Below are 26,035 nucleotides of genomic sequence, written 5' to 3' on the forward strand. Positions count from 1 at the left end.
ACAGCGAGAGTGCAAAACAAGAGAAGAGCTCAGACAAGACTTAAACATGTGGAAGGTTAAAAAAATAAAAGTTCACCGTTCAGGTATTTAAATCTTTACAGAATCCAACGATGGTTCGTATTCTAATAGTTCATAGCTGTAATGTTTGTTTTCCTGAAACACGGACGACTTAAAGAGCTGCAGGAAAAAAGAAGGAAAGATTTCTGGTGATGAACGATGAAAATAAATAACAGTGGTTTGTTTTCATTCACTCTGAATGTTTCAGCAGGATTCAGGCAGCATAATTGGTACAGTATAATTCTCTAAGAGCACGCACCCGACCTGAAAGTAAATATGACGCAGACATGTTTTCTTCTGACGCTGAGAACTGAGCTCGCGGTTATTCTTTAATGCCCTGAGATCATCACGGAAATATTTTGATATGTTGACAAAAACAAACTCGTTTCCTCCAGATAATGAAAACATTCATCGGGAGGAAATGAGCTTTGAGTTCTCGAGGACAAATGAGAGTTTGGTTCATTCATCCTTCAGAATCACTGGACCGTCCGTCTGAGACGTTTCCCGACTGTGATCCTGACGTAAAGTCTGATGCATCGATCATTAACCAGTTCTTGTTGATCGGACGTTTGTTTCTGCCTTGTTTAAAACGAGGCTGCGTTTGAGGCTGAGACAGTCAAAGAAAGCTGTTAACATGCACCAGAAGACCTGCACGTCAGCGGCCGATAAAAGCTTCAACATTAAATAACATCAGAGCCCAACGAAGACGGCGCTCTGCACAGTGAGATGATTTAAAGTTATTCAGCCCAGTGAATGTGGACATTTTGGAAAGCTAAATAAGAGCATGTTATTCCACTACATGCAGACGGTGGAGGAACACCATGTCCAAAATGAGTTTGACAATATCAGCAGAGACGCAGTAATCATGCATCCCTAGTTTAAGTTTGTCAGAAGAAGACGGAATAAAATAAAGCAGGTCGAGTTTAATCTGATGCCAAAACATCCGAAGAGTTTCTCTTCTCCAGTGATTACGACTTATTTTCTGATCATCAGAGCACCGAACACATCAGACGTCACATTTTAATAAAAATCAGCTCCATTATTCAAAAACTTTCCCTTTTTTTCAGCGGTTTGGCTCTTAAAATCACCCGGCACAAAAAACAGCACAACGTCCAAAATAAGGCGGAAAGAAAAATAAATCCCTTTTTGTTTTTCTTGTAACACAGAACAGAAACTCACAGCCTTTATTCTGATGTCAGGTCTGCATCTGGAAGGTTCCTCCCATGAAACACGTCTGTTCTGACTCGGCTTCACACTCAGAGGAATCATTTAATGGCCGAGTCTCGTTCTGGGGTTGAACCCTGTAACTCGTCAGATTCATCACAATATACAAACAGAGCTGAGAGGTGCTCGTGTTATTTTACACCCCTGAGGAGTTTCATGACCTGAGAAGCTGCTTTTCATTCTGACGCCCTGCGATCAAACGCCTGACCGCGTCACCTCTAAACCTACGTAGAAAAATAGAAACCCTCCCGTATGTGTTGTGCAGATGTGACGAGCGGCCGAGCGGCTCCGAGGAATGTCGGAAGTAAATCAGACGCGGCTCGACGCCAGCTCCGGTCTGCGGCTTCCTGGCACTTTTTGGTTCGGCCCGCGGTGCCAGATCACACTCATAAATCCAGCAGATAAAAGCTTTGTTGAATGTCTTCCATAAATCTGTCCCACCAGCTCTTTTTATAGCCGACGGAGGAACGAAAACAGAAGCTGGACAGTGAAATTAAAACGCAAATTAAAACACAGAAGGGCGCTGAAGGTGACACACAATGTTTCCATCTCATTCCCCTAAAACACTCTGCTCTGTGCACGTCCATCCGTCACCTAAACTGCTTATCCTGCCCAGGGCCGCGGCGGGGGACGCCTTGGACTGATTGCCAGTTGATCACAGAGACAGACAGCCTTTCACTCTCACACCTACGGGTCATTTTAGAGTCACCAATGAAGCCGGGGAACCCGGAGGGAACCTACGCATATACGGGGAGAACATGCAGACTCCACACAGAAAGGCCCGCTACATCTGAACCGGGATTCAAACCAGGAACCTTCTAGCTGTGAGGCGACAGTGCTAACCACTGCACCACCGTGCCGCCCGCTTTGTGCAAATTTTAAACTCTAACAAATGTAAACTCCAGAGTTAGCACCAGAGCTATCGAAAAGGCGGATGACTACAGATACAGAAAAAGAAACGAACTCGACGCTCAGATGAAGCAAACAGTCAAAGAGACCGTCAGCCAGGAACATCAAGAGTAACAGGCAGAGCCGACCGTGGACGTCACACATGCAGCTCTGTGTGGATATCATCTAACATCGAACTTATAGTTTGTTTGAAGAGGATGAAAACAAAGGAGTGATCACCAACAGCTGCCCGAGTTAAACTGAATGTTTCATTCAGTGATTCAATGAGGAGAAACATCCAGATCCACTCCGTCTGCTCGCAGAACTTCACTGAAGTGTTTCAGCAGTGTGTCTGCACGCTGAAGCAGAGACAAGTGTTTTCTTTACAGGCAAGAGTGGGCGAGAAATATAATCATTTCATTCGACTGAAGACGCATGTGTGGAAATAAAACATGATGAACGATAACGAGAGACTTCAGTGATAACTGCATCATCAGCGCTGCAGGGAGAAAACTGAGACTTGTACCGAAATAGAGAAACTAAAGATATAATCCTGTTATATCCCCTACTTTTATACCTATTAATATCCGATACGGCCGACAGTAGATCGAGTTTTGTTCACATTAATCTGGAGTATTTGATCCATGTTTATAACCTGTAGCTTTAAAGGAGGCAGCTTTGTGCTTACACTAACTAATAATCAGCATGTTCAGCCTTTTTGTGCGTTTCACATCTCTAAGGTCGGGGAATGATCCGTCTGAAGACGACACACGTGTCCAGATAGTCCAGCATCTTTTACAATGAGAGGAAACACTCGAGGCATTCAGAGTACCTTAGTTCAACAGTCAGCAGGTAAAATCATCTAGTACCACAGGATCAGGTAAAAAAATATCTGAGGGGCTTTGAGTCGATCACCAGAGGTGTTCACGGCATGACGATGCAGATGAGCTGCTGGTGAAGTCAGACGAACCTCTCACTTGATCTGTCTTAAAAAAACTGAAAGAAAAAGAAGTTCTTGAAGATTCCAGATTTTCAAAAGACGGCAGAAAAAAGGAACATGGACCTAAAATCAAATAAACACAATAAATGTCAAATATATTCTGCGGAACAGAGAACAGCTCTTTGGACGTTCTTCAGCAGGGTCACTGTTTTCCTGACGTCACCTCCAGCTGTGTCGTCTCCTCAGTTACTCCGGACGTAACGTGCGCTGTGTTCGGACGCTTCCGGACCACAGAGATAAACATCCGGCTGTTTCTGTGAGGAGTCCGGAGCGGCGTCTCAGAAGTTCTGCTGCCGCCGTTTCTTGGCCTCGATGGCGTCCAGGATGGGCCTCCTCTTGGCCTGGTAGCGCTGCCGGATCTCCTCGATCTCCTGCTCCATCTGAGGGTCCAGAGAGGACAGACGCAGACGCAGCTCCTCCACCGACCACGTGCTCACCTGCACAAACACACAGGACATACGCTCTTACTCTGACCCATGGTCTATTACACAAACAGATGATCAAACTCCAAAAATGTGCTTACTCTCACTTCTAAATGTTGCATAGAAGAGAGCAGGACCCAACTCATCATTTATTCATGTACAGCAGTGTCATGTCTGAGCTGTAAGGTGCTCATTCGTCAGAGCTTTCTTTAAGTGCCGGCTGACGGCCAACAATGAAAACATTTCTTAGCTTCATCACTTGAGCGCATGAAGGATATTTATCATCTGAAGTCTGGAAATAGAGAGAAAGCTGAGGTCAGCTCGGCTCCATGCCCCGCCAAAGAGCTTCAGAGAAACACACTTTTAACTTGAAACTGCTTTAATCCACAATTGTACTGGTTTTACACACAGGATCTGTGAGGAGGAGGAGGAGGAGAAGAAGAAGAAGAAGAAGAAGAAGAAGAAGAAGAAGAAGAAGAAGAAGAAGAAGAAGAAGAAGAAGAAGAAGAAGAAGAAGAAGAAGAAGAAGAAGAATTTTAACAAACACTTTATTTACATATTCAAACAACAACAGGCAGACGTGACTTTACGTTCAAAAAACAAAATACCTCTCAGCCAAGACAATCACTGAACCTCAGCTCTGCCTGATCAGACACACAGCGCAGTACGTCCTCATAACCCCACAGCTGCAGGAACCTTTCCATGTTCCCGGTGGCCCTGTGGAAGCAGAACTCCAGCCTCAGCCTGGCTTTAATGTTGCACTTCCACAAGGCCACAACATCAAGTACAGGTCCATCCTGCAGTTTGACCCTTCATGTTATAAAAATTGCCAATTTGGCTTCTCCGATTAAAAAGTTTAAAAGTTGCCACTTGGATTTATTTATTTTGCTGTGTTTGACACCATAGGTGAAAACAGGGCGAGAGAGAAGAAGAAGAAGAAGAAGAAGAAGAAGAAGAAGAAGAAGACGAAGACGAAGAAGAAGCAGAAGAAGAAGAAGAAGAAGAAGAAGAAGAAGACGAAGACGAAGACGAAGACGAAGCAGAAGAAGAAGAAGAAGAAGAGACATTTTTAGATGATTTGTCTCCTGGTAAAAACCATGGGCATTGAACACTGGAGGGTGTTGATAGTCAGTTTGTGAAGTCTGCAGCCTGTCACGCCGTCACTCCTTCACTGCTTTGTGAACAAAGGTGCAGCAGAAACACTGCAGAGATCAGATGGACAAAATGTGAGTCCTCTTTGGTTCTTCTCCAATGATGACTGGAATCTCTGACTTTAGGGGGCGGTCCTAACAGACAGCCTGGTGCCTATGAGGTGATGATGCTGAATATTTGTACTGTTGGTAAGTCACTTTTTGGCCATGTATTTTTTGGCTCTTTATACCTTTATTTAGAGAGAGAGGGCAGTGAACAGTGTCAGAACCCGCGGCTGCTGCATCAGTGACAGTCGCCTCCTCATACAGGAGGAGCGGTTTAACCGCGGAGCTAAACCGGCGTCTGCAGCTTGGGTTTCATGAGATTGCAACAAGTGATTTTCGAGATTATCAGTCAGATTATTTCTAACTTGCTGAGGACGTAGATGGCATTGTTTTTCAATCCCTCCGTTGGGTGCAGGGTACAACACTCAAAGATTTCTTTTGTTTGTTTTTTAAGTGACTGAAGCAAATATAAAAGCCACTGTTTTCACCGGCGCCTCGGGCTGTTTTTGTGCAATCACTGAAAGCCTCTTGGGTTTATTATTTAGAAAATCTAAGTTTGTTCATCCGTCTAAAAAGCTACAGAAGAAAATAAGTTCTTTCCTGAACGCTTTTATGCCAACATAGACGAGAAGATAAAATGGGAAATACAACATCGACAGTTCTGCTGTGTAAACTGTGTAAGCTGTGTAAACTCTATCTGAAGGATTGACAGCTTCAGCAAAGCTCCACAAGGGGTCGATGTTTCCAAGGACAGAGAGAAGTTTGAAACTCTGAATTATCCTTCACAAAGTTTTCTAAAACCTTCCTAAATGACCTGAAAACGAGAGGACGGTACCAGAGACTGTATCATGGAAGACGATGTAGCCACCGTGAAGTCTCCCATTAGTTTTTGGACTGCTCAAGGCTAATTCATAGCTGGCTAATTAGCTAAGTAACAACCATCTTTTCCACAAAGTGAAATTTGTGGTGATAAATGGACTTCTTCTTCTATAAGACTTAAATGGTGAAGCGAGCTTGTGGAACGTAGCAAACTGGCCGCTCACTCGCTCACATCTCGGCTAGTAGAGCGAGCAGTGACACCAAACGGGTCACTTCAAAGAACCAGTCACCTCATCCCTCTCCTCCAGGCTGTAGGAGGAGAGCTGTTCACTCCTAATACAAAGATGGACATGTTAACATGGGGCTCTATGGGGACGGACTCACTTTTGGAGCCAGCCTCAAGTGGCCACTGGAGGAACTGCAGTTTTTGGCACCATCTACGTTGGCTTCATTAAACTCCGGAGGTTCTTCCTCTTGGATGGGACAAACACACCCGGCTCAGTGAGGATACAAAGCGAGTTAGCTGCTGTCGTAAACACTCCCGAGCAGAAGGAGGGTTTGATGACTTCCTCCCTAAAGATCAATCGGCACAGTCCATTAACGAACACTTAGGAAATCTTTAGCACAACCTAAAAATATCTGAAGCATGACACGGGTAATCAAGGAGCTGATCAGAGGATCTGTTCTAGTAGCTTTGAAAGGATTCGTCTATTGACATTTATTCAATCTCCCTCCTCCCTGCAGGAGGCCTCAGACCTGAAGCCTGCTTTATCTCTCCCCCCCCCGAGGGATTCCCCCTCTCAGCTCTTACCAGCAGCACTCTGCCCTCCAGCTATTTATTACCCTCGATCAATGGGGCTAAAATAACACTGGCGACCACTAAAACGGATAACCGTGAGGAGAGAAGGTCCTACGACTGGACCACCAGGGTCAAGGTGAAACAGACACTGAAGGCCAAAACCTCTGATCAGTTTGAACCGTGAAATATTTTGTGCTAATGATCAATGTAGATCCCAAATTAATCATCAACCGGGCTGATTGGTGACAGAAATAATCTACAACGTGAACCAAAACATTTCCACAAACGTAAACTCTCTATATATTTCATGTACGTTCAAAAGGCTCTGGCAGAAAGCTGAGGTTGGCTCAGCAGCTCCACAGCGCTGCCAGAGGAGCAGGTTTCACTGCCAGAATTCCTGTTATTGATGATTTATATTTGAAAATCCAGAAAATCCACAAAAATTTAAAACATTAAACGTATGGATCACGATGGAGAGGTGTATTAAGTCTAATAGCTAATATTTAACGTGCTGATTATTTTCATGATGAATCATCTCGATGTGTTCTAACCGTCAGAAACGCAAATGGTTCGGTTTACTAATCAGACAAAGACGTGCAAAAATTAATAATCACTTAATTAAAAAGTGAACAATTATTGGAGTGTTGATCCAATAATTGGCAGATTTCTTAATTGTAGGCTTTTTTAAGCTGCAACTGTTATTAAGGGATTATTACCAGCTTCTCGTGGCCGTTATTGATTAACTATAATTTCACATTTTCGTCACGCGAAAACAAAGCAACACACAAACAGTTCACACCTTCTGTTGCACCTCGAGGTTGATTATCTGCTCATTTGGAGATCATTACGTGATTTTTGTGCTTCTACCATGGCAGAGGACACTACTTCATTAAAAGTGTTCTTTGTTCAAGATTTCAGTGTGTTGTTGTTCTGAAAACAGGAGTCTGTACCGGTCTGTACATGGTGTTTTATTGTGAAATGACCAGATGCCATATGCTGTTTTCGTGTGTGACTTCCTGTTTGGAACGATCTGCTCTGTTCAGCGTGACGTGTGCTTGAAGCAGCCTCCGTCAAAAATGGACCCGGCGCGTATCTTTAGTGGAGCAGAGCGGAGAGACGCTTCTGGGACGTGCCCGAGACGGACAGCGGCGCGCGCTGAGGAATCTGGAGCATTGACTCCCGAGTTCACGGCAAATACAGAACGCGCCGGAGACGGATCCTGTGGAATTTAAGGGTTAGTGCTGGTGAACGGGGTGTGGGGCGCTGTGAGATTTGGAACTGGAGAAAAATGCAAAAACTTCTGCAGCTGTCACAGAGTTCTGTACGGAAGTCCCTCGAAAAAATAACAGTTGAATAATTCCCAGTGAATATCGAACAGTATTTTAGCTTGAAATGCCCATCCCTCAAAGTCGACTCCTCGATAAAGAATCCAGTTTTTTCCTGTAACTTTGCTGAAGTCTGAACTTGTGGTCAGTTTGAGATCTCAGGTTGAAGTGAGGAGAAAGGTCTGCCTCCATGAGAGCGAGGTCACCTTACTGGGGAAATAAAATGGATGGTACAAACAAACAGACATGTATTGATATTTCTTCTGAATTATTTTCGGACTTTAGCCTCTGTATAACATTCTGCCCTGAAGGTGCAAAGCTGCCATGTTTTATTTACTGAGAAACGTATACAGAGAAACTCTTCTTCATTAAACATTTAGCTCTGACCTTACATCCGACATGCTCTGCCGCTCCCTCTCCTTCACACACACAACACACACCGCCTCACAATGAAACATACAGAGCTGTATAATGTCCCTGGAACACAGCCAAAATAAACACCTTTATATAACAACAATAACCGTGATGAAGCAGCCAAAAACGTCGGTTACTGCAGGTGTTCAAAAAGTCCAGACTAACAAACCATCATGTTCAGGACGTCGGTGCTTTGGCTCTAAATCTCTGCAATCAACCTTCACACGTCTCCACCGTCTGTAAACCTGCCTTCATATTATTAAACATCTGTCTCATACATGATTTATTAAAAGACATCAGATCACACATGAACTCTTGTCCATTTAACCAAAACTCAAACCCTGTCAGCTCTAGCAGTAGTTACATTCAGTGATCACACGACGGGGACCAGAAGGCTGTTGGGTGTTACGGATGGAAAACGACATCAGCACGAAGTCTCTTTACGATACTGATCTGTCAGAGTTTGAAAGGACATGTTGATGGGGGTTCACCTCCTGTCTGTCTGTCTCCTGAAGATGTGTGCTGAGCAGAGAGGAAGGACGGAAAAATAAAAACCAATGTGAAGTGAAGAATAAAAATAGGTAATGGAGGAAAACAGAGCGAAGTGGAGAGAGAACGGAGCCATTGATGGAGGTTGCTCTCCGTCGTCTGCTCATAAATAATGTATGTTAGTGCTTTCCCACCGAATCTCCGCTGTGTTGTCACACTACTGGACAGGCTGGAGAATAAGCCACTGATAAAACAGTCAATACTGGACAAGGCAGCAAAATAAAGCTTAAAAATAAGCTCAAAACTAAAGCAGCTGTTTTGATATGAGTGTGTTTTAAGAAGTGTTGAAACTTGACACCCCTAACCCGACCTGACCGAGTCCAGAGATACAACAGAGAGAAAGAGATCCACATCTGAAAACAAACTGCTGGAAACAGCAGAGTTTCCAAAGAGCCGACACCACGATGTTCTGGATGCTACATAAAGAAAACCATGTGGTAGTAAAACACCAAGAATAGCCCAGCAGACAGATCTAAATTTAAACACAGTCAGCAAGAAGCTGTCAGCGAGCGAGCGTTCTGAAGATCCCAGAAGAAATTAGCTTTTTATCCTCACATTTGAAAGTCTAATGGAACAATAAATCCCCCCCGAGTGGGATTTGTGTCATCAAGTGAAGCCTATTTCCTTTTGCAGCCTATTTAGAGTAAGTGCCTGATAATCCAAATGGTGCAGTAAAGCACCCACAGATACTTAGAGTTTTACTCCAGTTGTTTTATGCTCTCAGGTCCTGCTGTCTGTGCACATACACTTTACGAGTGAGACTACTGATACCTGTCAGATACCTTCTCTGTACCTAACATCAAATTCCTTTTAAGCCCCGGAGACAACAAACCAACATCAAGCAAACAGTGGTGACGACTGCATCGCCACACACCTGAGCCAAAGACTGTTTATAAGGGGGCGGAGCCACTGTGATGTCAGCCACCGCTTTAAAGATTCAGGATGGCATTTAGGTTTTCAGAGCCAAAAGTCACCATTATTTTACAAGAGGGTAGATCCACATCTATCCTGGTCGACAGGAGGAACTTGTCAATCACAGGTAGCCCCGCCCTAAACCCTCCCCTCTTCCTGGTCTGTGTGATTCTAAATGGGAGCATCAGTGACTAAATGAACATCATGCTGTGTTGAGAAACTTGAGACTGAGACCACTACTGAGGGAATAAATCAAGAGAGAGGAAGGATCATTTTCAGAGTCGCCCCCTGCTGGACATAATGTAGTTTCAAGGCCTAACTTTTGGAACCAAGCGGCTACATCCACTTCTTATATAAAGCCCCGGCCGGGAAGTTGCTACATGACAAAGCGCAAAGGAACACACCTAACAGAAGGCAGCCCTTACACACCAAAGAAAAAACACAGGTTTTAAACTATTGGAACAACAAAAGATGTCAAAAACCCCATTAATTAGTAATGAGAGGAATACATATGCAATGTAAGGTCTCTACATTCATCATTTAAATCCTTAGCAATTAGATGATTCCATGTTTTACTGGATTGGGCCTAATGGTTGTTATAAACAAGACATTTTGAGTAATGAGAACAGAAGCGTTTAATCCTAACACTGTAACGGGTTTAAAGATTATTTTACTAATACAATTAAAAGTTATTTTGGTTCACCGGAGCCCTGAGCTGCAACTGAAGAACAAAGAAGATAAACTGAATCTTTTGTTTGTTGTTTTTGTGTTTGTTTTTTTGTGTCGGTGCTTTAATTGGTCGTTTAGGCTTGAATTAAGCTCACGAAGGGAGTGATGTACTGCATATCCTGCAGGCCGAGTGCGCACTGCAGCGATACAAGCGGCAAAAAGTAATAAACAGGAACAATCAGCAACAGATTGTTTTTGCTCCACCAACTCAGCTAGTTCCACAACTTCACTGAAACTGGACTTTTGTTGCCAAGCAACCCAAACATCCTCCTGCACTCTGTGTGTAAAGGTGACCACAGATCAGCTGTTTTTATCACGTACGTTAATCTGTTTTAATTTATCATCAAGCAGAGAAAGAAGAGTCTGCTGTGTGACTCAGAGGTACCAGCCTGATCAGTGTAGACACACGCGGTCTGCTGTGATGTTAACTAGCAGTATGCAGAACACCTGGCTGAGGCGGAGTGATACACAGAGTGAAAAGTCTTGGTGATGTTGTCAGAACTAACTGTTGTATAACTAATAATAATGCATGTTAACTGTATACGTTAATCGCAGTGATGGCAGACTTGATCCAGTTACCTCCAGAATAGAAGAGATCTTTAAAAATAAACACTTTTCTCTTGATCAAAGCAGCTGATGGTTTCTATTTCCAACATGTCTTTTACCTTTAATTGTTGTTGGGTGTTTTATTCCACTTTATTACTGTTTTACTTTTATACGCCTCGTTGCAGAAACATCTTTATCCTGCTTCATCCACGTAGATCACTTTGTTCCTTTGTTTTGTAAAGAGCTGCATGAAAAACGATCTATTATTTATAATCTCACTGAAGACAACGTGTAGTGTGTTGGTGTCAGCAATGTGTAAGCACCTACTGGAATGATGCTCTGTGTGTGTGTGTGTGTCTGTGTGTGTGTGTGTGTATTCCCAGTGAACACTTACAGTATTAAAGATCAAGGAGAACATGAGTGAAAGTCCGGTTCAGTGAGCGGTTACCTGTCAGGGTCCGTTAGCGTAACACCTTGAAATGCACGAGGGAACAGGTCTAAGTCTCAAAAGGAACCCGTTACAGTATTCTCACACACTCGGGCTGGGTTTAAAAAATAGATTTTTCCAATTCGAATCGATTCTCATTTGAATGACCCAATATCGATTAATTCATCCCGAGATCGATCTTTAAAAATCTGTGTAAAAACGTGTCTGATCACTCATGTTTCTGAGCGCCCCTGAACGCAGCACGACTCAAAACACAGCAGTGAGGGAGACCTGCCCGGACTCGTTTACTGCAGCTAATACAGAGACATCAGAGATTGCTGACGGACTCTTTTCATCGTGTGTGCGTCCATGAATATGTAAGTTAGTTTTGCTCTGATGTTTATGTTTGGCTTTGGCCGCGAGTGTATTTTCAGCATGTTGTTATTCAGTATGCCTTTCCCTATATCTCTTAGTCTCGTGTGGCTTTGTTCTTCGCTCTGTGAGATCTCGTGGCCAAATCTCGCACAAGATATACCCCAGTTCCTTCAATCAAAACCATGAGCCAGATGTTCAGACTGAAAATCATCAGCTGTCTAATTCATAAATATGTTAATATTGTGCTGACTGCTGTGTGTTGGTCAAGTTAGATATAAAGTATATGATGTAACTTCTTTAGGGTCAATTCTTATTTTCTATTCTTACATTTTGCACATTAATAACGCACCAGGTTAGAGCTGCGTTGATATTCTAACTGAAATACCCCAAACCAAATCGATATCGAATCAAATCGAATCGAATCGGGACCTTGTGAATCGGAATTGAATTGAATTGAGAAATCCTCATCGATACCCAGCCCTAGCACACACACACACACACACACACACACACACACACACACACACACACACTCAGATGAACAGCAGCTATGCAGATGCACAGTCGTAATCTTTTACAGAGACGTGTCCTGCATGCTGGTACACCATCTTATGTTTCATCATTTCACGGCATTCAAACACTTCATCATCATCGCTGAATATACAACAATAACCGGTGCAGAAATGTAGCCTTTGTTTTTTGTAATGATCCCGACTAAGAGATTGTAATCTGAGTAACACAGGTTGTTGTTGGAGCATTATTTCCTGTTGTGCTTTGCAGCAGAAGAGAAAGAAGAAGCTCCTCTGAGAACCTAAAGCTGAACAGGCAGAGAGGAGGTCTGGGAGGAGAAAGCACCTCGTATTTAAAGGTCACATATTTAATATTTAATTCCAGCAGCAGCTATTTGTCCTGCTCATATGTCCTATAGCAAAACAAACGGCCGCTGCTTTTCACTCGTATAAAATCCTTTTCACAGAGGTGGTCTGAAAGACGAGAACAAGGTTAGCCAAACTAAAGTGTCAACAAATATTTATGTCAACTAACTCAAACCTAGAGTGGCCAACCTGTGACAAGACAAGAAAATGTTTTAAATAAGACTTAATTCTTTGATTTCAACAGTGTAAGACGTTTTAAATGTAAAATACATACGTCCTTAAAATTAGACGTCTTCACAGGCTGTTGTGACACAGAACCATGACAGAACCTGAGTTTAGGAGACACTTTCTGAACTCAGCTGAGAATAAGTTGCTCCGATCCAAAACGCCTTCGACCAGACAGACATTTAAAGTTCAGATGAACTGCTTTGTCCAAAAACTACTTTTCTGCTCTCATTTTGAAACAGATGTTACAGTAAGTTTGTGCAGATTTATTCTGGTTTTGGACCTACTTTCACACAGACATAAAATAGACCCTATGTGACCTGATCACAGCGACTATAATGTGGATCCAGTCTGACTTGGGTCAAAGGTCAGGGTTCGATTCATTCTAAACAACTGATGTGACAGTAGACATGCACATTAATTGTGGCCTTAAATATCCGGGGTTTAATCGACTGTATTGTCACACTAGGAATACTAGTGTTAGTTAACAGCAGAAGTGCTTCACACTGCTGGATTATATCAGGCCTCACAAACAGCCAACATAGAAGCGTATAAGGTCTTATTGTCTGGGTGAAGGCCATTGTTTAAATGCACAACATTAGTGTACTCACACAGAGCAGTGATGATGCTTGCAGTGGTTCTATCGTCCTTTTACACGGACAGCACCGACCTCTCTGCACAGCATCATTTGGTATTTCAGGTCTGCCCCCTTAAAGCCAATTATTCTAATCAGTCGAGATGACTCTTAATCAACTCTTATTTTTTCTGTTGAATTTCAGCTATTCCTTTTGTTGTTTTTTCACCTACGTCACAGTAAACAGAGCAATGTGGGAGCAACAGCAAGACGGGCCGTTAACAAACATTACAATAAAAAGGTCCGAGTTCATTGTTCATTAGGTTTTTACCAAGCGCAGTTATGAGCAACGTTTGTCTCCAAACATTTTATTCTGAGAACCTGAGATCCAGATGTCCTGTAGATGTAACTAGCCTAAGATGTTTCAAAGTCCTGTCAAAAGTTGGCGCTGATAAAAAACTCAGATAAATGAGCCTCTTAGAGGTGAAACATAAGACTTGGGTGACACAGGAGTTTGTTTTTATGCTGCGTATGCAAATGCTAGCTTTTTTGGATCGCACAGCCAAATCACACTCGACTGAAACAACTGAGTCTGAGTATGTCTCCTTCTCCTTCCAAAGCTGAAGAGAAATCTTTGCCACAGGTGGAAGTTAACTTGACCTCAGAGCGAGAACGTGAGCTCTCTTTTTAATGTCTTTTTGTGAGTCAGGGAAAAGTCAGACTCACTGTCTTGATGGAGGAAACAAAATACCATGACAGGAGCTGTCGGGGATTTTGTTACCATCAGCAAAAGAACAATAAAATGCAATATTGACCTGGTGTCTGTCTTACTTCCCGACACAGTCACATCTCTAACTTTCATTCTGTAACTGTGTCTAACTCACCACTTCCAGGTCTCCTTCAGTGGGCAGTTTGCGGTTGTCTGCGTTGTTGTCTCCTCTTTCTCCTCCGTCATTGTAGCTGTTGACCTCCATCTCCTTCTGCTCAAAGTACACGAGGAAGGACGGCTTGGCTGGCTGCATCGTCTCATCTCTCCCTGTGAGACAAAGAATCAACATTTAATCTCTGACAGCAGCAGCACAGGAAGACTCTTGATGGAGGTGAACTGTGCTGCAGTAAGACGTTAAAACAGAAAGGAACAAACACTGAGATCAGTTTACAGCCAGACGACAACCTCAGAGTGGACGATACATAATTCAGTATTTACCTTGGCAGCCCGTTCCCTCTCCTAACTTGTAAAGTAAAGCAGCTTGGTCAGTGGCTTTTAAGCTTTATAGTATGATAGTATTATAGTACAACAAAGATTTTAGTCCAGGAGTTTGTAAAGTTTGTACTCGATCACATTTTCTTTCCATATCAATATTAATCAGGATCATATTATTATATGTTATATTATGTTTCCAGTTTAAGGAGTATCCTGATAATGACAGAGGCCTTAAATAACCAGACGGTTCTTCAGTTAAACTTCAAATAACAGTTTATTAAGTTGAGATGATCAAAAGAGGTCAAAATTATTGTGAATAACTCGGCCTTTAGTGGCGCCTCCTGTGCTGTGATCGAGTATCTGTCAGTGTTCATTTTGTTAACGAAAACAATGACGAAAAATGTTTGAAACGATCCGTTTCCAAGACGAAGACGAGACGCTGACGAGCTAAAAATAGATCGTTGATAAAAAAAATCGTATGTTTTAACGTTAACGGGACGGGACTAAAATGTTAGTGGTCGGACTGTCGGACATTCAAAATGCATATTTTCCCCACTGTGCGTCTAATCTGTCTGTCAGAATACAATCACTGCACTCCTGTCACTGGGTAACAGGTATCACAAAGGTGTTTATGAACTCTGTTAACTCTGGCTTTCTGCTTCAGGCTCTGAGCGCGCTAACAGAAAACGTCTGTCTCACGAGGTTACGGAGCATCCTTGAATGCATCACAACGTCACTTTATACTATGCTACGTTAATAATTAACTTCAGTCGAGCTGAAACGAGCTAAAACAATCGTGCGGTAATGATGTCGGAGAATTTAAATCCCAGCCCTACCAGAGAGAGAGAGAGAGATTCTCACCCCCAGCATAACAGACAGGTACAGGTGTGTTTATGTTATATACCTGTCACAGCGCAGCGCGCTCAGTGTGCTGAATGTCCGTTTTACCGTCACCTGATTAGTTTAGTTGAGTCTTAGTTTGTTCATGTTGCAGGTGTAGGAAGCATACGTTGATCTTTTAAAAGGCATGTTTCTGTTTAAAGAAATAAATCTTTGCATGTAAGTTTGTCTCTCGTTGTATTGGAGTGTCCTCTTGTGCACATATTGTGCAAAAATAGATATTCAAATAATTCCTTTAGAAGGAATAATCGAACCTCATTTTGGGCAAATTTTGACAGCGCTGATCGTTGTATGATTGTCTTGCAATATATCAATTATTGCACAATCGCTGTATCGTGATATTATTGTTATCGTGCGCCACATATCGCATATCGTATCATGAGTTAACCCTGCGTTTCCCACCCCTAGTGGCACCAGTATCACAGATGTTGTGAATGGGTTAACAACCACTTTAATAACTCGTTTACAATCTTTTTTTTTCTGTTAACAGGATAGCAGATCAATAAACCTGATAAACCAACAAATGTACGTTCATCCACATTTCTAACGACGTTTTGACAGGCAGGTGCAGGTCAAAGACTTCAGTCAGTACGCCGTAGCAAGCTGTAAACTTACTGATGTATAAAGATTTAACAGTTGGTTGACCAAAGTGGAATTAAAGACCAGCAGACATTAACGGCAGCAGGAAAGATTGAACGACTGGGATTCCCTCCTACGTGTTAGCTAGCACAGTGAGCTAACAGTGAATCACTGTTCTGTTGCTGCTGGTTTATTTAACAGTCGATCTCCTGCTGGTGGTCAAAACGTTATTTATGGAAGTTTAAACTCTTCTGAGGAAACAATCCATCTCTTATATTTGTCAGAATTTGTTTCTGTTTAGCTCGATAATGATGATTAATGTCAACACACTAAGTCGTTGGCTCCCATTAGCATATCTAACATTTGGGCTGATCTCACTTGTAGTTTGTTTTCATGGAGCACAAAGTCAATTGAAAGTCTAGAGTCCTCCCGAATGTAAGAGAGTAAACACTCAGTGTTCTCCAGATGTGCTGCCAGCTGCCTCCTCGCTGCATCAACCTGCCAAGACCGCCGACCTCAGAGAAAGTCCATGTTTAAGGTAACCAGCTGCACTTTGCTTAATATGGAGTTTTTTCAGCCTAATCAGATTAAAGAAGGTCAGAGCCATAAAAACACATGCTGTAACGTCTCTTTGATTCTTGTTTGGTATCAGCTGCAATTATCTGACTGGTCAAAGACTCCTCCCCACTGTGCTTCTCTGTCCTATACACTGGGACCTGCTGTGCTTCGCTGGTTGTTGTGCCAAACTATGTGGAGGCGCGGACACTAGTGGTTTTTATACTTCTGCATGTTTACAGTCTAATAATATATGTTCTGCCATGTGTGGGGAACTGTTGTGTTTGTGTGCTCATTACTGGGATGTATTACACTATAAATGTCATCCATCTCTGAGAGGAAAGTTTAGGGTAACAGAGCCCACGCAGTAATTAAAGGGAGGTGATCTATGTCGTAAAAACCTGCACACAACGATTCTTCATGCAAGATCTTTAGCAGCGACCGTTTCCAAAGTTAGAGAAGTTTACTTCTTTAATCCAGCCAGTTGTTAAGTGCCATAGTGTTGTGTGTTTTGTGTTGTGTTTCGTTGTGTGTCTCTCTCTCCTGTGTGCTACTTTCCCCTTTGATGCAGCAGGTGATCAGGCTCACCTGTTACCACTTCAGCCAGGGCCAGAGGGACATTCGGCTGTGTGTGTGACGGACGTCTTCGTGCTCGGGTTTACTCCTTCAGCGGACGGAGGGCGTTTCTTCGAGGCCTTCGTGTTTGTTTATTGTTATTTGCAGTTTTTGGTTTATAGTCTTTTGTCTCTGAGAACAGCGTCTGTTTTGTTTAGAGAAGCTCGCTTTGTGTTTCCTTTTTGCTTTAGTTTGTTAATAAATTCCTTTAACTTTGTTGTACTTTGTTCATCCCTTCTTTTTGCTAGGTTTTAATTTATTGTTTCTCCCCTCATCCCCTAACCCATTTAGGGAAACGTAACACAATCTGTTATGTAACTCAATATAAGAAGTGTTATCCCTGATCAATAAGGCTTCCTATAAAAACCATAAGTGTCGGAGTGGTAACATCATTTTTCACTTTAAACTTCAGTCCCTTAAAAAGCTGCCTTGTTGTGTCCAACATGAGGAACACTTTATGTTTGACCTCACTCGGTCGTAGCCTCCTGAGACCCGAGCTTTTGTTTGGTAAGCATTTTTAATTTCTCCTACCTTTTGGGGATTAATAAGTATAAAACCTAAGAATTGTCTTTGTGTTACATTAAGAGTCCCGATGTCCTCATGTGAGTACCTTGTGTATAACGGTGTTTTAGCTTTTTGCTATTGATACAATTAGCTACAATCAAGCTACAACTGTTCATACGCATTAAATAAACAAGTTTCGGTCGTATAATCTGAAGAGGTTTTGTACCTGGTTGAGTTTTCTGTAGAGGCCGACTGTAACACATTTTGGTCGGGATCACGGCCATCTTGAATGTACACTGATCAACGTAATTTGCTTTTGTGACCACATGGTGATGGACAAAGTGTCCATGAATGACACCAACGGGTCTAAGTTTCTCAGAATTAATTATTATGGTGCTGTGAAGCCAAAATGTAATGTCCCCGTATGAGGACGCGGGGTCTCAGGAGGTTAATGTAGCCGTGTTTCAGTGTTTTATAACAGAAACCAGAAAAGCTTTAAATACATCACATTTCTGAGCAGATACCACAGACTGTATACGAGAGGTGGCCTCTTGGTTTCAAAAGTAAAGACAATACAGAAGAGCTTCAAACCTGCATGCCTTCTAATGGCCAGCAGGGGGCACTGTCTGCAAAAAGAACTCAAGAACATCAGCCTACCTCTCAGTTGATTTATTCCCTCAATAAACATTTTCCAATCTCTAGTTTCACGTCTTCTTCAAAACAGCATTTAGTCAATAAATATTTTCTACCTGTGATTCCCAAGTTGCTACCATAGCGACCTGTCAACCACATTAAAGACATAAAAATGCATATTCAGTCCTGTCCATTGGTCACTTCTGACTCTGACTCTGAAGATGACGCTTCAAATTGGTGGTCAACAAACCAACGTAGGGCCTGTGTCCACTAACGCGTGTTTTTTGCACTGGGAGCTCCTGTTGTCCATACAAGTCAATGTAGTTCTGGTTTTCAGCGCTCAGCGTCCTCAGCACAAAAACGCCCTCATTGCAGCCGTTTCTTGTCGCTGCGACACAGCGCTCTCTCTTTAAAATAGTTCAACTTTTGGAACTCGTCAATATCACTTCTCCCTAACCGACCAATCAAAATCAAGAAGGGGATCTGTAATTTACGTTGGAATTGTCAACAACAACAGCGGAGGAGAAGCGAATCGTTTCGTTTATTTGAAGGTGCAATATGCAGGTGTAGAGCTGCTGCTAACACCAGGACACGACTCCTTTCATTGTTTTTATGTTTTCCTGGTAAAATTCCCTGAATAAAAGCGAATATCAGGCACACAGAGCGATTTAAAACAGACTTAGGGCCCGATCAGACAGGACGCGTTTCAGCAGCTGGGGGCTTTTCTGTCATTGTTTTCAATGAGAGGCTTTTCGCGCGCTGCTTTTGCTTTGCAGAGCGCCGCGCTTTTTTCCGCTCTGTGCGCCTCGCGTTTTTAAGGAAACGCTCCGAGCGCCTCGAGTTGAAAAAACTTCAACTCAAAGCAGAAAAGCGCCCGACGTCATGGGCGTTTTTTCTCATTGTCCAATCGGATGAAAGGAGAGGCGAGCCTTCTGTCAGTTTACAATGTAACGGTTAGGTTAATGACAGCTAATGATTCGGTGGTTGCTTTAACAACAGTAGGATAAAAAGCCGCCCCCAGCTGCTAAAACGCGCTCTGTCTGATCGGGTGTTTACTTCCACAAAAAAGGCAGTGTGGTGCGCCTCGCGTTTTACGGCTGCAAAACGCGTTCTGTCTGATCGGGCCCTTAATGATCACTACCAAGGGAAGCGGAAGTGCCGCCAGAAAAGTTTTGTAACCTAGCAACAGTAAGTGCCGGTGAGAAGCGCTTTAAAGTTGAGGTCATGGCTGCTGCCAGCGCAAAAAACTGCTGTAAGTGGACACAGGCCCTTACTGATGTTGCGGGGGCTATGTCAACCTGTTACAGTCTGTGGCAGCTCCTGAAACATGTTGTGTCCAACAACATCAATAATTGGTCTGAATTATCGACTGTACATCAAAGAAGTGGACATATCCACCATGTGTCACTCATTGGTTTTAAAGCCTCCAGTACGTCATTTGGTGGTGTTGGTGTTGGTTGAATTGACCATATTTGGAAGTCAGTGTGGATACACACAGTCTCTATCCTGGTTCATAGGTTGCTTTTGTAGCAACTTGTCAATCACAGGTAGCCATGACGCAAAGAATACAATAATTTACCATAACTGACTAAATGAACATCATGCTGTGTTGAAGAAGACTTGAAACTGGAGATTGGAAAATGTTTACTGAGGGAATAAATCAAGAGAGAAGAAGACTTCCTCGAAGAATATCTAAAAGGGACTTCTTTATGGCCACCAGTGCAGTCACCCCCTGCTGGCTGTTAGAAAGAATGCAGGTCAACAGTTCACTTGTGAAACTAAGATGCTTCGTCCTCTTCAAATACACAGACTGGTTTGAATCTCTGTAACCCACAGACACAGGCTTTTTGATGAACGTTGATGAACTAGAATAAGAAACCCAACATGTGGTGCCGTGACCACGTCAAGTGAGCAGAAGTTGCTTAAGAGAACTTTGCCTTGACCGTTCCCCGCCTGTTAGGAAACATTTGATCTTTTTCCTGTATCATCTGTTCGGATCAGCAGACAGACAAGCAATGAGGGGAGCTGAATGATGCTTCAAAGGTCAAGAGGTTGATTTAAATGTGTTATTTACAGATTTACCACGGAGCCGCACCCGTTTGCCTTTTTATAATGAAATCATCAGTTTGACAGAACTCGTTTAGCTTCTTTTTCCACAATCTGACAGCAGATTATTAAGACTGCGTGACGAGGAAACGGAAAAGAGCAGAGTCTTTTTACTGGATGCAACATGAACCCAAAATATTTTACTGCTACTGAGTGATTAATTATATATACATTCGTTTAACTGCCAAGTGAAAGGACTGGACAGGCTGCCTGACTCTCTAATCAGATGAATTAAAAGCTTTATAAATAAATAGGGATGTTTTGCCATCACTGCTGGTCACCCACTGACGAGCCCATTATTTAGACTCTGACCCGCTCTCCTCTGTCGAGCCGTCTCTGACTGATCAGACGTCTCCTCACAGCAGTATCGTCTCTGGACTTGGACGCGTTTACTTTCAATTAAAAGTATAAATGTTGGTTCATCTTCGTGGAACTGTTCAGGTTGGAAAGTAAACCACACATCCCAAGTGAGTCAGACGAAGCTGGCTGTAACTCTGGTAATGATGCTAGTTAACGACGAACGAGGCAGCAGACGTGTTACTGCAGAGGAGCTGAGCTCATAAACACTGTTTCAGAACAGGACGCAGAGGGATCACAGTCGCTCACTCCAGCTGTGCTCCTGTTTGTTCTGCAGCCTCTAAAACACTGAACATTAAACACGAGTTTAGGAAAGGAAAGTTTTACAACTTGGTCAGATTTTTAAACTGCTTACGAATCTGTCTCAATTTATTACAGAGGTAAGTCACTTTATTTATATAGCACATTAGGAGCTCTTTCACAGTGCTTTACAGCCCAGCAGTTTAGATTCTGTCCCAGTAGGTTTAAAGAAGTCATTTAATTAAAAGCAATTGACCCTTCGCTAAGTCCCGCCCCTCCTGGTTTCCGTTGCTACGCCTGTCAAGCTTTTGTGTAAGTAAATGTCATGGCGTTTTCAACTTTAAGTGACAGATGTTCCAGGGGAAATAAAAGCACAAAACACAACAATACACAAGTTAGTTAGCGTCTTAACGTGGAGCATAAACAAGGACTTTTTGTTGATCTTCGATGGATTAAGCGGCGAGTGCGGTCTTCCGCAATTTATAATCCATGTCCGACGTCTCTCCTCTCGAGTTCTTGGCTAAGGAAAAGCTAAAAATATGACACCCCCTCTAAACTTTAAAGAAATCTGCTGTCGGACTTGCAGATTCAATACACACACCAGTACAGCATCTGAAAGCTTGACAGGCCGCCCGTGCCTAGTTGCAGTTTCCAACGTAGGACTGGACATTGGCCGTTCAAGGGAGGGGCTTAGCGAAGGGTCAGTTATACACTGGGGCTGCACGATACTGGAAAAAACTGATATTACTGATTAATTTTTGCTCGGCGAAAATACAGGAAATGATACCAGATAAATGCATCTTTCATTTACACTCCATGTAACATTCACCCTTTCACACACACACGTTCATCCACTGACGGCAGACAGCTATGCTTACTGCACGGCTTCCCATACTAACCATACTGCATACATGTGAACTTCGGGGGCTGGCTGCCAAATCGAACCTTCTGTATAAAAGACGACCTGCTCTACCTCTGAGCCACAGCCGCCCCAGTTGTGTCTTTCTCTTCCTTGTTTCCAAAACACTTGCAATATCAAGATCTCCATTACACGAGGCGTATCGCTGCAGGGGCCGCCAAAATAAACAGAGAATAAAAGTTCCTCACAGCTGCTTTAAAGGGAAGGCCAAACCAAAGTGGACTCTAGACGGGTCTAACACCTGCTCCTTCACCAAAACAGAATTAAACTTTAATGAAGTTCAGAGATGTGAGAGCTGAGCAGATACGGAGAGGTGGTGTATCTTTCCAACTGCAACGCTTAAAGAGACGGAAGAACTCAACTTACTGTGTGGACTTTCCTATTTAAGAACAGACAGAGCAAAGCATTCAGACTTATAGATTAGAGGTTTTAAGAGAGACGGGAAACTCGATGTAAGTAATGAATTAAAGTCAGCATAATGGTTCCATGTAGCTGCATTTAGGCAATAAAAGGGAAGTTTGAGTCCCTCTTACAGTAACAGAAGAAAAGCTTCTTTCTTTGGCTGCTTGTTGTACAAAACAGACGCATAAGAGCAAACCACAGTTTTAATCCTTTAAAAAATATCATAAGAGTACGTAACATAATACATCTCTCATCGACAGACTTCCAATCAAAGCCCGTGACTTGAAATAAGAAAAAAACAGCTGCTGTCAAATCTCAGTACGACATCTCTGGGACTCAGCAGGAGACGTCTTCTCTGTCACAGATCTGTCACAACAACTTCACCAATCACACATATTTGTGTTTGAAAGCAGCACATGGGAGAGGCTCAAACTATATTTCTAGGAATAAGACGCCCCAAGTGAGTAAGAATGAGTTCATAACAGAGATCCAGGAAAGATTAACGATCCGTGTAGTGGCTCAGACTGTTCATACACTTATCTCTGCTTCTCCTACAGTAGATCCACACCTGACTGTTATATTAAGAGGCCTGTACTTTCAGAACATGTGTGAGGTACATCACGATGCCTCTATAAAACAGGTGTATGCTAGCGTCTGAAAACAACAGGAAGTCAAGTTATTGTGGTGTCACTGTGCTTACTGGCACAGCCAGCAGCTGGAGGTATCAGAGGTGACTCCATGAAATAATCTGTGGAACCGAGAGCATCAGAACCTGAAACTACAAGCTAAACAAGACATCAGAAACATGATGAGCAGTATTTAAAGCTTACAAGGATTGGCTCAAGTGACTCACTGTCCACGGCCCCAGGAAGTGCTGGCTAATGATAGCTCTGCACAAACTGGAGGCGTTTTAACTGCAGCCCAACAGATATTAATGGTTATTATGGGCTGACTTTGTCCTGTCACAGATTAATCAGTTTACGTGTATATGTATTAAGAAACGCTTGGAGGGGGGCGCTGGTTTAGCTCAGCGGCCAAGCCAGCGGTCCAGTTACAGAGGCTATAGTCTTCGATGAGGAGCCCCCTGCCGCGCACCATCCCCACTCTCTCTCCCCCCGTTACCGACACTATGCACTGTCCTCGCTATAAATAAAGGCATAAAAGGCAAAAAAATGAACTACTTTTTACAGAACAATAAATGCAGAAAACAAAGCTCGGGGTGTGATTACGTCGTTTATCCAGCAAGTTATGCTCTAAATCTGTAGTTTAAAATGCTCTCAGCACTGTCTGCAGCACATGAAGCACACATCACAGCTGAGAAGAGTGTGTCATGATATTAAATATACTTCAGTAGTGTTATTTTGCAAAGTGCAAAATTACCTACATCGGACGCCATAACAGTAACCTGTTCAGTTTTCCCCTTTAAAGCTCCAGTGAGGAACTTTCATTTGGTGTGGATGTTGGCGCCCCCTGTGGACACAGCGGTGCATGTTATCGTGTCCTGTCCTGTCCCTGTTTTGGGAGCAGGGGGGGCACAGTGTCAGACTTCAACACCGGCTCCAAGTCTTCATTTTCTGTTAGAATAGACGGCAGGAAATCAAAAAGGCAGTTGTTTCCAAAAGGTGCTTCGTGTGGGAGTTTGAGTTAAACATCCTGTCGGTAACTTTAGAACATTTGTCTTTAAATAAATCTGTCTGACAGTGAATGAGTTTCAGAAGCAGTGCAGCAGACAGAGAGAGACGAGCGCGACAGAGAGGCTTCTATCATGGATCCCTCTGAGTGAGGGTCAGCGGCTAATCAGTGTAAATTAAAAGGCTTTTTATTATTCAGACCCATTAGAGAGGATCGATACCTGACGTAACATCTTATCTGAATCCTCAAGGCCCTTCAGCATCAGACTGTGGTCATTAGTATGGAGCGCGCGCACACACACACACACGCACACACACACAGGCATTTAAGCACACAGCCGAGACATGCACACTCGCACAAACACACTGAAGGATACCAGGGTACTAATGTAATTATGAACTCTAAATGTTCCTGTGTTAATGCAGTTTGAACTGCCAGCAGTGGAGATCTATGCTAACTCAATAGTAGGACATTAGACGAGAGACAGTGTGTGTGTGTGTGTGTGTGTGTGTGTGTGTGTGTGTGTGTGCGTGTATTTATGTGCGTCACAGATGTAGAAGTAGTTTGTCAGTAAGGGAAACGTCTGTCATGTATTCATCTCTCTGTATGTTCTCGTCTACTGTGTTCAGATTAATGTCTCACACACGGCGCTCAGACACAACATCTAAACCACCTGCATACTTTGACTCCACAGGACCTCTGAAGCTGTCCTGGTGTATCTGGCATCAAGACATTACTAACAGATCCTTTGAGTCTGTTTAAGCTGTGAGGTGGACCTCCACAGAGACAGAGCACATTTGAACCCCAGCCAAGGCAGAAACAATTCATGGCTCTACATTGACTTTGCATTACATGAAGGTGCCTTCCTGACACGTTTTTATGTCCAAGTGTTCATTTTTCTGACAAGTTTATTTTTAATTAGTTATTTGATGCTGTAAAAAGGGGACGTGGCCTCATGATTGACAGCTCTGTGGACAGCGGGGCTCCTGCAGCGTTCTGTTCCTGTGTAGCAGAGTAGAGGAGGAACGGCGAGAGGAGACGTAACTAACACTAACACTACAGTCATTGAACTTTCCATCAGCGTGAATATCTGCTTCAGACCGACACAAGAAGCTGTTCTGCTGCAGACTGAGCCCACCTGAGGGCTCCAACACGCCAAGGACACCTGAGGGCTTCGACACGCCAAGGACACCTGAGGGCTCCAACACGCCAAGGACACCTGAGGGCTCCAACACATCAAGGACACCTGAGGGCTCCAACACATCAAGGACACCTGAGGGCTCCAACACGCCCACAAGGTAAAGGTGTGTTTGGGTAGAGGAAGGGGCGGGACGTGAATACTGCAGCTCCACCAGCCGATCTCTGCTGCACACGCTCTGGATACAGATGATGTCATACACTGTGTTGTATATAAATGAATGTTTAAATCCCCCGTCGTTAAGCGCCCTGGTGTTGGTCCACCTGTATGCTGCTTACATCAGGTAACTGCAGGCCGGGAAACGACCACGTTCACCATCCACATGCTGCATGCTCCCGTCACTGGCTGTAAGAGCTGAAAGGCTCCCATGGCTGACACATCCATCTTACTATATGTGATGTAGGAGTTTTAATATGGTGACATAAACTTCCACTGTAGCTTTGTTGTCATCATAAAAGTACAACAAGCTGTGTGCATTTCTGGAGTCACACAGAGCAAAAGCAAACACACACACACACACATCCAAAGTCAGCGTGCTGCAGTGTCTCATTGAGGTTAATTCTTAGCGTATAAAAACAAACACATAAAACTCACCCACAGACTGCCAGCACTGATGAACACGGTCCAACTCTGGCAAAAGTACCAAATACATCCAACGCTTACAGCTCCCACACGGCAAAAAGACTCCGGCAGACTGAAGCAACATACCTCGAAAAAATGACACGCTCTGCAGAAGGGAATGGGTTCGTTATTTTAAGTTTGTCGACTCTGCCAGACTCCGAAACTTTAACAGAAGTTGTTTCTCACTTCGGCCCAGGAGGACAGGATCCAGACA

General features: G+C 43.2%; 1 protein-coding gene across 1 annotated transcript in view; it reads right to left on the reverse strand.

Annotated features, from left to right (window-relative positions):
- Window positions 1-207: 207 nt before the first annotated feature.
- Window positions 208-26,035, reverse strand: part of LOC138605856 (serine/threonine-protein kinase 4-like) — a 42,805-nt gene continuing 16,977 nt past the window's right edge. Inside the window, exons 10-11 of the mRNA XM_069678310.1 lie at window positions 14,241-14,392; window positions 208-3,606 (exon numbers count right to left, since the gene is read on the reverse strand). Coding sequence (XP_069534411.1) covers window positions 3,448-3,606; window positions 14,241-14,392 — 311 coding nt within the window. The 3' untranslated portion in view covers window positions 208-3,447. The remainder of the gene's footprint in view (window positions 3,607-14,240; window positions 14,393-26,035) is intronic.

The sequence above is a fragment of the Semicossyphus pulcher genome, unplaced genomic scaffold (genome assembly GCF_022749685.1).
Source record: "Semicossyphus pulcher isolate SPU_LCO1_2020_fin unplaced genomic scaffold, fSemPul1.0.p SCAF_3, whole genome shotgun sequence".
NCBI classification, from domain to species: Eukaryota; Metazoa; Chordata; class Actinopteri; order Labriformes; family Labridae; genus Semicossyphus; species Semicossyphus pulcher.